The 12,613-nt window shown below is 35.3% G+C and overlaps 1 protein-coding gene across 17 annotated transcripts in view; it reads right to left on the reverse strand.

The window, feature by feature from the left end:
* Positions 1-12,613, reverse strand: part of DTNB (dystrobrevin beta) — a 211,754-nt gene that overhangs the window by 139,011 nt on the left and 60,130 nt on the right. For all 17 annotated transcript variants that reach the window (XR_006722476.2, XR_006722474.2, XR_006722475.2 and 14 more), the window contains one exon: positions 3,509-3,663. Coding sequence is in view for 14 of the 17 variants with exons in the window: in XM_074341764.1 (XP_074197865.1) it covers positions 3,509-3,663 (155 nt within the window). In the remaining 3 variants the exon portion in view is untranslated. The remainder of the gene's footprint in view (positions 1-3,508; positions 3,664-12,613) is intronic.

Below are 12,613 nucleotides of genomic sequence, written 5' to 3' on the forward strand. Positions count from 1 at the left end.
GAAATCAAGGTCCAAACATCCAGAAAATGTCTCATTTCAAAGATACAGTGGGAAGAAAAGTCACTTTGGCATACAGCAGAAGAATGTATGTCAGTCAAAGTATAATCAAAGGACATATCCAGGCAAGAAATATTCTTGCTATTTTGAAAATCGGCAGTAACATAATCCCTTTTCTACCCTACTTCCCTCTCCCTCTGTGAACCACAGAGATGGCGGTGCAGTGTCCCATAAAGTATTATCAACCATATCTCCTGCAACATTGATTGAAAAAATGCACCTGTTCCCTCTCTCACTTCCTCTCCCTAACTCTCCTCTCTACTCACTCAGGTTTCCCTTTCATAAAGACAGGCAGCAAATTTTAAATCCTCTGCAAGGTGAACGAGACTCTTCAAACTAAGGTCACCATGAACCTAAAAAATAAATAATAAAACAAATAGAATCATCTTTCTAAGGAAAAAATTTTAATGCATCCCAAAACTCTGAAGTTTGGAAAAACTGGGGTGAAACTTTGTTTCATCTATGCCTTCTCTATCCCTTTGACCTGGATTATTTTGAAGCAAATTCCAGACATATTATCTCTTGAATTAGCTTTATCCCAATGTTTTATTACTAAGGATGCTTTCTAGGATGCCTCTGAGGCTGCTAAGTGCATTCCTGTCAAAGCCTTTTTGTGGACATAAATTTTCATTTCTCTTGGGAAAAACCTAGGAGCAGAATTGCTAGGTCATGGGTAGGTGTCTGTTTAGGGTTGTAAGAAAACACCAGGGCTTCTCCAAAGTGGCTTATATGAGATTTCTGGTTGCTCCAAATTTGACCAACACTTGGTGTCAGTCACTGAATTTTAACTATTCCGGTAGATGCATTCTGTTGAATTGACTTATAAATGCTTTTAATTTTTGATGTTTTTAAAGCTACTAAGTTACATAAATCCACATCCTTTATTGTGAAAAGTAGGCAAAATTTTTTTTCACATTAAACATCCAAATTTAATAGCCTTGACTAATATTTCACATAATAAAAAAGGTTCCATGATATAATTTTTGGTAGATGTATGCTATTTTATGGCATAAATATCCCATAGTTTATATAATCAATTTCCCATTTTGGGACTTTTAGGTTGTTTCCAACTTTTTGCTATTATGAACACCAATGCAATACATATTCTTGTAAATAAGTCTGTGTTTATATCCATGACTGCTTTAAGATAAATTACTAAAAGCAGAATCCTCCAAACCAGCCACTTCTTTCACTAAAGGAAGGTCCTTCTGCAGGATTTTCAGCTTCTTTACTAAAATAATCATACTTTCTCTTTAATCACGATCATTTCTTTTTCAGCCCAGAGCATGAACATGCTGGGGGAAACTACATATAAACCAACAACACAAACCCCACTTTACACCAACACCGCTCCCTACTGAGGGTGCACAGGCTAACGCACACCAAGGGAATACATACATAGGAAAACAAACTGCACAGGAAACGCTCATTTTCAGAAACAAACAAACAAACAAACAAATTTATTGAATTTAACTCTTGCTGCATGAAACTTTGTCCAAACTGTCTTTCTCTTTCTTTCTTCTTCTTTGGTCATTCTATCAGCAGCTTGTATTTCTTTTGCAATAAGCTTTTCTGACTTTTCCAAATTTGGCATATTATCAAAACAAGGCTGAATTGTTTAAATAAGAATCTGAAGCAGGTAAAAAGCACCAATCAGGTGGTGAGTTCAAAGGCCTCACAAAAAAGGTAACATGTAGAATTCTAGACAGAAGTCTTAGAAGAAGACTTCCAACTTCTAGAAGATAGAATTAACAATTGGAATTTTTTAAATCTTCTTTAACATTTTAAACTGTTACTCCAATTTAGGTTTTCATTTTAGCACTCACGTTACAATTTAATCAAAGATTACTTTAGGTTTAGTGCACCATAGAATTATCATCCATTGGTCAAATGTTCTACACTGATACTTCCTTGTATAAGTTCCCTTCCCCGTCCTGACACTGCTTTACTTAATAGTAGCATTCCAGAACTGATCAAATTTTAGCCTGACCTCCAGGAAGCATCTGTGTGAAAAGCCACACGAACATCACATACAAGATTCCCCCAGAGCCCTGTGGAGGCAGCCGGTCAATGTGATGGCACTAATAAAGCAGCAGCAGTGAGATGAGTTCTAAATGAAAAATGGTTGTGGTATCTTCATCCTACTCATCCTCACTTGTATCTCTGTAGGGCATTTTAATACCTGCAGCACATCTGTGGACCAGTATATGTTTGGACAGCCTCAAATCCTTTGAAAATGCACATTTATTTGGGGGAAAATGCAAACTATGCTCTACTAGAATAATTGAACCATAGATACTTTTAATTTGCTAAAGGCTGATATTGCCATTTATGCTGAGAGAAAAAAAATAATGTATAGAGACGAATTTCCACAAAAGCAACCAGCCAAAGTGTGTACAAATTTGGGAAGAACATCGCTTCAGAAGTTATTAAAAATAACTCCCGTACTGTGGGCTCTGCCTTCAGTGCTAAAGGTGAGTAACCTCTAGACAAACTGTAAAATATTATTTGGAAGTCTGAATTCAGACAAACATGAGTTCTTAATTTTAAATGTAAAAAGGGATATGTGCGTGTTCGTTTTTTTGTTATTGAGTTGTATGAGATGTTTGTGTATTTATTTCTGTTTATCTTTTACACATTAGGTTTTTAAATTTTTTTAAAATCTTTTTCCTCTAACAGAGGCACTGGGGATTGAACCCGGGACCCTGTACATGCCAAGCACTGAACTATACCCTCAGCCCCCCTACCCATTAGTTTTAACATAGATTTTTTTTTTCTTAATTGCCTGCTTTCCCAAACTTTCTAAGTCTAGTGTGAAGCTTCTTTATCTCATCTCTACCTGAAAAAAACAGATGCTACAGCCAGCATCCACTCTGCTCTAAGTCCTTGGAGGTATAGTTTAAATCTCAGGAATACACTCACACCAGCCTCTAGAGCAGGACCACAAAAGGACACCCACAAATAAACAGGAAACCAACTCTATCTTCCATATGAAAATGCACATTGAGGGATTCTGAGCCGGCAGCTGAGCTGCACAGCATTCCTTGTCTTCAGTGCTCGGGAAACAATGATCCAGTATTGTACTGAGGTTTATATCAAAATTGCTATATTTCACAGTTGAAAAGTTCATTAGGGAGAGGAATATATGTCCAGTGGCAATAATATAATCACTTCATCCTAAATATTTTTTCTTGAAATGTTTAGTAATTTAAAATATTTCAAATGTTATCCTTTTTTCAGAGAAGACTCCTCCCCACTCCCAAAAAAGAGTTCTCAGGTGAATTTTTTTATCCCCCCTCTTTTCCACACCCCCTCCCCTGACTTAAAGCTCTTTTTCGTCCCCAGCTCAAGGCCTACATCCCTAGACTGAAGCAATCTGGTGAAATCTGACAGAAGGTGGAGGAGGGGATGGGAGCTCCTCAAGTCCTAGATTCTAGAAAACTGTCCTTACCTGCTGTGGAAAACAGGTGCGGACTGAGTGCTCTGTGTAACCAAAAGATGGCCCTTCAAAGACAGCTGTTGGGAGCTTCAGCACTTCCTTCAGAAACTGGTCAAACTTGCTAATTATCATTAAGCCATTGGAATCTGACATCTGGGAGAAAACATCTATGAGAACAAAACCAAATAAAGTCAAACTGTAAAAACAAAAAACCAACTTTTAATAAACAGCTCTATGTCATTTGTATACCAGTCCAAAAGTATCATTAAAAAGCATCATAAAGTTAATACGATTTTTAGTTAACAGGTATTCTCATTCGCTGTGTGGTTACTCTGCTGGTGAGGCCCCTCTGCCCCACCCACTTAACAGAAGAACCTGAACTTCAAATCCAATAACCATCCACACAGGACTACCTCCCTACTCTTTCTGTACCTAACCGAATGATATATAACTTTTCTTTTATTCAATTATACCTCACTTTGTTCCAAGAAGAATTTGTAGCAGCTGTCTTTCTCGCTTACATTTACATACGCATTTATATAAGACATGTACATGTTTGAGTGTAAGAATACATTTGCATATTGGTGATGGGGGATGAAAGAAATTGTACTATATTTGTATGTTCATATATTAATGATGTAATATATTTCTATACAGGAAAATAAATCTCAAGGAAGCATATAACTTGTTTATTTAAAATAATCCATTTGGGGGGAGGGTATAGCTCAAGTGGTAGAGCACATACTTAGCATGCACGAGGCCCTGGGTTCAAACCCCTGTACCTCCATTAAAAAAAAAAAGAACTAATAATAAACAGACCTAATGACCACCCCCCTCAAAAAAAAATTAAAAATTAAAATTAGAAAAATTCCATTTAGTAAGTTCCAGAGAAGAATTTTTAAAAACTCATAAAAACTCTTCTATCACCAGATACTTTGTTACTATAAGATCCTATTTTTACATAAAGTCTGACCCATAGATGGGAAAGACCTTTCCAAAAATACGACTATTTATTTTTTTGCAGAGTTTCCAGTCTCCCGTTAGTTATTCCTCTCTTCTCACCCAGTTGGGGAGAAAAAGAAAAACAACTAGGAGCTCAAAACAACTTGACAATTATTAACCTAAGCTTTTTTTCAAACTATTCAGCTTTCTTACAAACAAATCAGTGAGTTAAATATGCACAAAAAATAATTTCCTGAGGCCTTTCCAAACATGGCATTTTGAAAAATCATATTCTATATATGCACAATGAACAGGTATATTAGATATATATATGATAGATAGATGTAAGGTACATATATGCATTACTCTCTAGGTTCAACCTGGTATTTCATCCTAAAGCAATAGGTGTAGAGAAAAAAAATTTTTTAAACCAATATTTAAAATACATTAATCAAAGAAAGAAAAAATTTAGATTATCAACTCCATAGTATAACTTTTAAGCATTAGAAAACAGGAAATTACCAAAGAAATAAAACTGTCTGTACATTCCTCTCATGATAGCTGCTAGGTTGTAGCTGAAGGAAAAATATTAAATACCTATTAGGTGGGAAAAATCTAACAAGAGGCTAAAAGTATGGTCCTAGTGGAAAGTAAGATGTTCTTACTAAGTGGTCCAAGTACCAAGCACTCTGCTAAATATTTTGAAACACAGCAAAGAAGTATGATACATGGTTCTTATCCCCCAAGAAAAATTCAGTGTAGCTGGAAAAATAAGATACTTATGAAGCAACAAAGAAGTAAGTCCTAAGCTGACTCTAAATAGAACAGAAAGAAGAGAAACAAGGTATTTGTTAAACCTCACCATTTGCCAGCAGGCACCACAATGGGTAACTATGGCTGAGTCTGCCTGCAGCTACCCAATATTCTTATCTCCTTCCTTAGTAGTAGAACACCAATTTCATTTTCTGCATCAATGCAACCAAGTAAGAGGTTAAATTTTGTGGCCTTCTTTTAGTAAGTTGTGGTCAGGCAACTAGGTATTTGGCCAGGGAGACTATAAGCAGAAGGGTTGTGAGAGACTTTCAGGAAAGCTGGTTAAAGAAAGCTGACTACACTGGGAATACACCCTTTTTTCCTTCCTCTTTTTGCTATTTGTAATGCAGCTATGATTGCTGGAGCTCCCACAGCCACCTTGGACTATATGGCAATCTCATTTTTGATGTAGAAATCATACACTAGAATGGTAGAAAAGAAAGATATAGAAAGTCTGGATTCCAGATGAACATAAAGCTACCATACCAGCCTCTGGACTATATACTCCTGGACTTCTTTTATATAAGAGAAAAATAAACTTCAACTTTGTTTAAAACACTGTTACCCTGGGGTTTTGTTTTCACGTGGTAATCTCCAATATTAAGTACTACTATACTTCAGTAAACATTAGCTCATTTTACTGTCACAAAAAGGTGTGTGTGTGTTTGCACGCACATGTGTATGTACATAATCATTTAAAATTTAGATAAGGAAACTGTTTGGAAAGGTTAACTTTCTTAAGGTCAAAAAGTTAGTAAGTGACTAAATCAAGATTTAAACCCACACTTATCTGACTCCAAAGAAATTGCATTACACCACACTTCTTCAAAACATAGTGTAGAATAGATCTAAAACATATACATACACACATACACACACACACACACACACACACACAGAGGCAAGAATTGTCAAAAAAGAAATTTAGAAGCTTGGCCTTGAAAAACAGGATCTGGAATGATGAGGTCAAAACAGGCTGAGAGTAGGGGTTTGGGAGCACAACCAGAGATGAGTAGGACAAATGAATATAACAAAACAGAAACAGACTCACAGAAACAGAGAACAAACTAGTGGTTACCAGTGGAGAGAGGAAAGGGAGGTAGGCAAGATGAGGGTTGGAGATTAAGAGGTACAAACTACTATGTATAAAATAAATAAGCTGCAAGGACATATTGTACAGCACAGGGAATATAACCAATAATTTATAATAACTTTAAGTGGAATATAATCTATAATTATTCAATTTTCTATTGTATACCTGAAACATATAGCTGAAATCAAGATAATACTGTAAATCAACTATAACTTTTTTTAAGTGGGATAAAAAGTCTCTGTGGCAGGAATTTATAGAGTGTAACTATCAGTGGTAGGAGGCAGGAAACAGTGCATTGAGAACATTCTGACTATGACAGACTATGCTGAGAAGTAAAGATAAAGATTGAATTTAGAAAGTATGCTATGAGTGAAAATGCTAAAAGAGGAAACATTTTGAATTTTGTTTAAAAACGCTCAAGTAGGGAAGAAATATTTTGAAAGCTAGGTTTCAAGAAAATTAGACTGTTAACAACTGGCAAAATGAATAAAAGAGGAAGAACAGGATTGGAGACATCGGCTAGAAAACCTTGTAAATAATGCACAAGTAAGGAGGTGAGAGTCAGAATTACAGGAGTGACAGTACTTGGGAGGAGGGGGGGTGTCAGTTCCAAGACATCTTCAATTTCTTGAAGAAAACTGCACTTGGTGGCAAACTAGACTAGGGAATAAAGGAATTTCAAAAATTAAGATTATTCTAAATATCTAGCTCAAAAACATGCTGACAACCCTGACTGAAATAACCAAACTGAAGATAGATACTTAGCTTTGAACATAACTATATTTGAACTATTCAGCAAATTTCCAAGTGGAACCATCCTGCAGGCAGTTAGAAACAGAGTTCAAGACAGCAGACAAACAGCTTTAAAGACCGATTACGAATTATGTGAATAACTGATGCCTTTTGAAGGAGGGAAGAGCATAAAAACTTAATTTTCAAATAGCTGGCTGCTCTTCTTGTAACAAGGAAAATAATCATCCTCTTAATCTAAGTGAAAACTAAGGGTCAATACGGGATGTGGTGGGCACTGCAAGGTGCCCACTACTCTGTATCTATTTTCCCATTCTCGCTCTCTAACTGAACGCTGATGTGCTCCCCTTAAAAAATGACTTCCCAGCCTCTTTTGCACATTGTAATTCTGGAGTGAATTTGTGGTAAAGCTTTTGCTTTCCTAATAGAGGCATCTCTTTCTTCTTTCTGCTTAAAATGGGTATGAAGCCTGGCATAGAGCAGTCACTGATTATCTTGAGGAAAGACATATGGCGAGCAGGAAGACACAAGGAACCCAAGTCTTTGGTGACATCTCTAAGTCATGGTATCAATCTTGAACCTGCCAGCCTTTGGACTTATTTTTACTTGAGAAAAATAAATCCCAATGGTTTTAAGTAACTGCTAGTCAAGTTTTCTGTGGCCACTCAATGTTTTCATAACTGATACAAACTAGCAAGTTATTACCTTGTAGCCACTAATGGTAGGAATATTTAAGACTGGAGATTTCAGCTACCAAGTATATAAATACCATGTGTATAGCTTCCACTCACAAAAACTTAAGTGTATACATCCACACCAACAAATCTACATCTAACTTCAGAGCAATAAAAGGAGGGATTGGATAGTGAAATGACTAAGAGTATTATTTTCAACTACACTTAGCTGCTTTATCATACAATAGATTCAAAGTAGTAAAAAAATTTTTAATTCTTGAAAAAAGAAACTATACTTACTATTTAAACTATTAATAGGCCCATATAAAAGTAGTAAAGGAACAAGCAGAAGCATGTTTGTTGGTTGGTTGGTTTTAAGAGAAACACTGCTAGACCCCAAAACTGAAGGCACAGTTATTACTTAGAAGTTATTACTTCTTGAGTTACTGATTTAAAACAGCAATTTTTTTTTAAAGATTAGGCTTCTCTTATCTGTAACAAAAACACTGAAGAGTGATTGTTAACTTTTTTATCATAAATAAAGTGTAACAATGAATCTAAGTGTGATTCACTACATACATACAAAAAATATTTTACCAAAGAAACAAATACAAGACAATAAAATTTAATAAAAATATCTAAAAAATTTAACTAGTCCTCTAATTAAAGCCCTAAACCCTTCCGGCATTAAGGGAATAAATTACTTCCCAGATGACCGGTTCACTTCCCCAGTAATTTTTCAATTTATATACCTCTGAAAGAAGGTATGCTAATTTCCCATTAGTTATTTCCAGATAAAAATATAGGCCTTTCCCTTGTGAAAAATCCATAATCAAGCCCTTAAAGACACATGTGTATACACTTTAAAAAATATTCTGGCTTTTGTGTAATGGCAAAATAATGCTATTATTCTACCATCTTTACATACATATTTTTTTCCCCTGGTGATAATGACCCTGGGTTTTTTTTTTTTAAATTTATTATTTTAAGAAATTTGGGGTGGGGGATTTGGGGGGTTAATTAGTTTTATTATTTTTTTTTTAAGAGGAGGTACTGGAGATTGAACCCAGGACCTCATGCATGCTAAGCATGCACTCTACCACTTGAGCTGTACCCTCTCCCAACCCTGGTTTTACTCATTGCATCTATACATCTATCCATTCCCCTCTGGTCCCCACCTGACCAACCATACACTTCTGCAAGATGATAGGGCTGTTTACAATAAAGACTCAAGTCTACACATGCAAAGCCATTTTCTTCTATATGTCAGCTTTTCTGGCCAATGATTCATCTCCTCCTGTCATCTTTCTACCAAATGAGCAACCTAACCCACAAAAACATGTACACACATCTGCATGTTCATAAATACCTATATGTAACTAAATCCAAGTGTGTGTTATTTTCAAACTCATGAATATTCCTACATCATTCATTAAGTCAGAGTGAGGCTAGAGGATGGGATTCAGCCTGCCTTGGGCTTGTAGTGTTAACTCAGCCAGGAACTAGCCAACACAAGTTTCCAGGCCTCCCTTCCTTCTTCATAAAATGCAGATGGAGGACTTACCTCTTACTTATTTCCAGTTCTAAAACATTTTGGTTATATGAGAAATGTAAATGTGGAAAAATACTCAGATTAAAGAGAAACTTTCGGCTAATGAAGCAAAAGGATGATTAACAGAAATTGCCGGGATAATATGCAGTGACAGGTAGTTAAAAAAAATTACACAGAGGATGCTAAATTTTGAACAGGTGAAACTGCTTAATTATGACTTCAAAGGTTGGCCCTCTATAGTCTGTTAATGAAACATCAAGGAAGCAAACAACTGAAATGTCAGAACTGCCAGTTCTGAGCAAAAACAGCACCTCAGGTCACCTTTCCTCTGACTACTCAAAGTGTAGTCTATCAAAAACACACAAAAATGTAAGTAATATAAATTATTATTATAAAACCATTTTCATGCTACAATCCAGAAAAAAATACCTAATAGCACTACCATTTTGATATATTTCTTTCTTTTTATATGTGTATAATAATTTTTTATAAAACTGTATTACATTTATGCATTTTGATCTGAAGCATATTTTTAAAGGCAGTATATTCAGTCGTGTGGATATATCAAAGTTTAACTGAGCTCTCACTTTTGGACACTAAAGCTGTTTCAAGTTTTCACATGTTATTAAAAATGTTGCAACAAACATACATAAAACCTGGGGTACACCTCTGATTATTCCTCAGGACACCCTCAAGAAGCAGACTGAGTCACTGGATATAAATATTCTCAAGGCCACCCTGACACACGCTGTTAGAATGCCCTTCAAAATAGTGGCACCAGTTTTCTAAAGGATTTAAAGATAAATTGCACAAATCATCTGCTCCTATCTTTTACTATCAGACAGATGGGGCTTGAATAAGAGATTAAGTTTCTTAGAAAACAGCAGAATTAGACAAATGAATCACATAGTTAAATCAATTGATAATTAGGTATGATTTAACAAATAATGTGGGCTTTACAGCCTGTATATTTTGTTTCTCTGAGTTATTTTTTGGGTTCCTGATGTTACTGAGGTTTTATCACACTGATAATTAAAGTCAGTATTCTGATTATAAATCATTAATATCTAGAATCCTGGCTTAAGTTGCCTCTGAATCTAGAATACAGTCCCGAACAGCTGCAACAGTTAACCGCTTATCTATAAATAACACCTGGGGACAGAAACTCTCTTAAGTGAGACCTGGAAAATCTAATTAAGAAATGTTTCAAACTAAAAGCACAAATATTGCTTAAGTCATTTTAAGTGCTATTGTGACACTAAAAAAGGCAAACAAACAAACAAAAACAGGTCAAGTAAAAGGGAGCAAGGGGAGAAAAAGGAAAAAATTCTAAAATAAGAGATAAAAGGAGAAAGATCAAGATAAAAGTAGAAACACTAAGGCATATTCCATAAATTAGAAAAACCTAATGTAATGGGAACACTAACAGAGGTAAATAGAAGTGGGGTCAGTGGGAGGAGGATGCAGAAACAAAGAACAAAGATGAGGGAGTAAGTAGGTAGAAAAAGTGAATAAATGGTCAACTATCATTTGATGTTACAGTACAGTGTTAGCTAAATTCTTCTACACAATTATTCAGCCACCTGAACTAAAGAGGACACAGCTGTGAACTAGAAAGCAAAGGAAAAAAGAATTCTCACAATAGCCAAAACTAACAATCATACTATGAAAGTAAGTGCTTGTCTCATAATATATGAGTAATTACTTCTGTCCAAACTTTAGTAGAATACTAAGAAGGCTGGTTATATTTTCTCTGTCAGTAACATATTAAAAATAAATTAGAAGCAAAGGGAGATTTCTAGAGATTAGTACATAGATAATACCATCACATTTACCAGCAATAAAGGAAACGGACACATACACCACCACCATCAACAAAAAGTTCAACAGCTGAAAAAGCACAGCAGTCTGGAAATATGAGGAGAAAAAAACAGGGCCTCACAATTAGCCCTAGATGCATCAGAGAACATCCCTAAAGGATAAAAAAAGTTTAAATTATGATCAGAGGCACAGACCACATTTAAAGAGGTTTCCACCCTGGATGATTAAAATTAAAAAGTGGAGACAGGCTTCAATACCTGAAATTTTTACTTACGTTAAGCGTTCTCCAGCCAAGATAATTACGGTATGATAAAAATACTGAAACAGAGCTACAGATGGTAAAGAAACCATAATTTTCAATATGAAGAAGATAAACCAGGTTTTAAATCCATCAGAATAACATAAACATGGCAATTAGTGACCTAGTGTGGTCTGTATTTCATTAATCCATACACGATGTGCAATGATCTGGTGTTGAGAACACACTGATGTGTCACATTTGCTGAGGCATGTGCACTTTTGTGCCACTTGAATGATGGTCACTTGTGTTCCTCTAAGAAGTTCAAAAGCCACATTAAAAAACAACAACAACAACAAAAAGAAACACCTGCTATCACTTGGATCCCTTCCATACTTCACATAGAACTAGTATTTGCACTTTTTCACTAACAGTTACAACAGAGAATTACAGTAATTTTAGTTCTCAATCAATAATTAATATTTGGCAAAATTTTGGCACTTACTATGTGCCAGGTACCAGCTTTATGTAAATGTAGCAAGTTTAATCATAGAAACTTATAAAGCACAGAGTCATCTAGCACGTGCAATTACACAATCAATTTTCTACTTTCAACCAGTTTCTCCAGTACTAATAAAAATGGCAATGCATATTTCTTTATCTGGTATCATCATTGTTAAAAAAAAACAACACAATCCCAACTTTCTTTTTCTTTGTGTTTGAATGAAATATAATCATCTGTATTACATTATCTTCCTCAGAAAAATACCATGCTAGGATAAAGAAAATACTAAGAAATTGCAGTCCAAAAGAATAATATTTTGAGATACCATGTGAAAAAAACTCAGAATAGTATTCACATAAAACTGTAATTTTTTCTACCAAAAATTGGTTTTACGTTGCAGCTGATTTTAAATGACATACCCAGATGACACTGACCAAATATTACCTAAGACCTTTCTTCAGATATCTAAATCTGTATCTAGTGAGCCATCTAGCTTTCCAACTTTGAGTAAAAGTACAGAAAACAAATGCACCTATGAAGTAACCTTGCCTAAAAACTTGTACTTGAATCTGATGAAGCCTCTATATCTTTCAATTAAAACAAAAAATGTAGGGCACAGAGGAACATCACGAGGATGCAATCATTGAAATCCAGTGCATGAGAAACACTACAGGACAGATGACCCAGTTTCTTCAACAATCAACTCACAGGGTATCTCAATACCTCATT

Source organism: Camelus bactrianus, chromosome 15 (genome assembly GCF_048773025.1).
Source record: "Camelus bactrianus isolate YW-2024 breed Bactrian camel chromosome 15, ASM4877302v1, whole genome shotgun sequence".
Lineage (NCBI taxonomy): Eukaryota > Metazoa > Chordata > Mammalia > Artiodactyla > Camelidae > Camelus > Camelus bactrianus.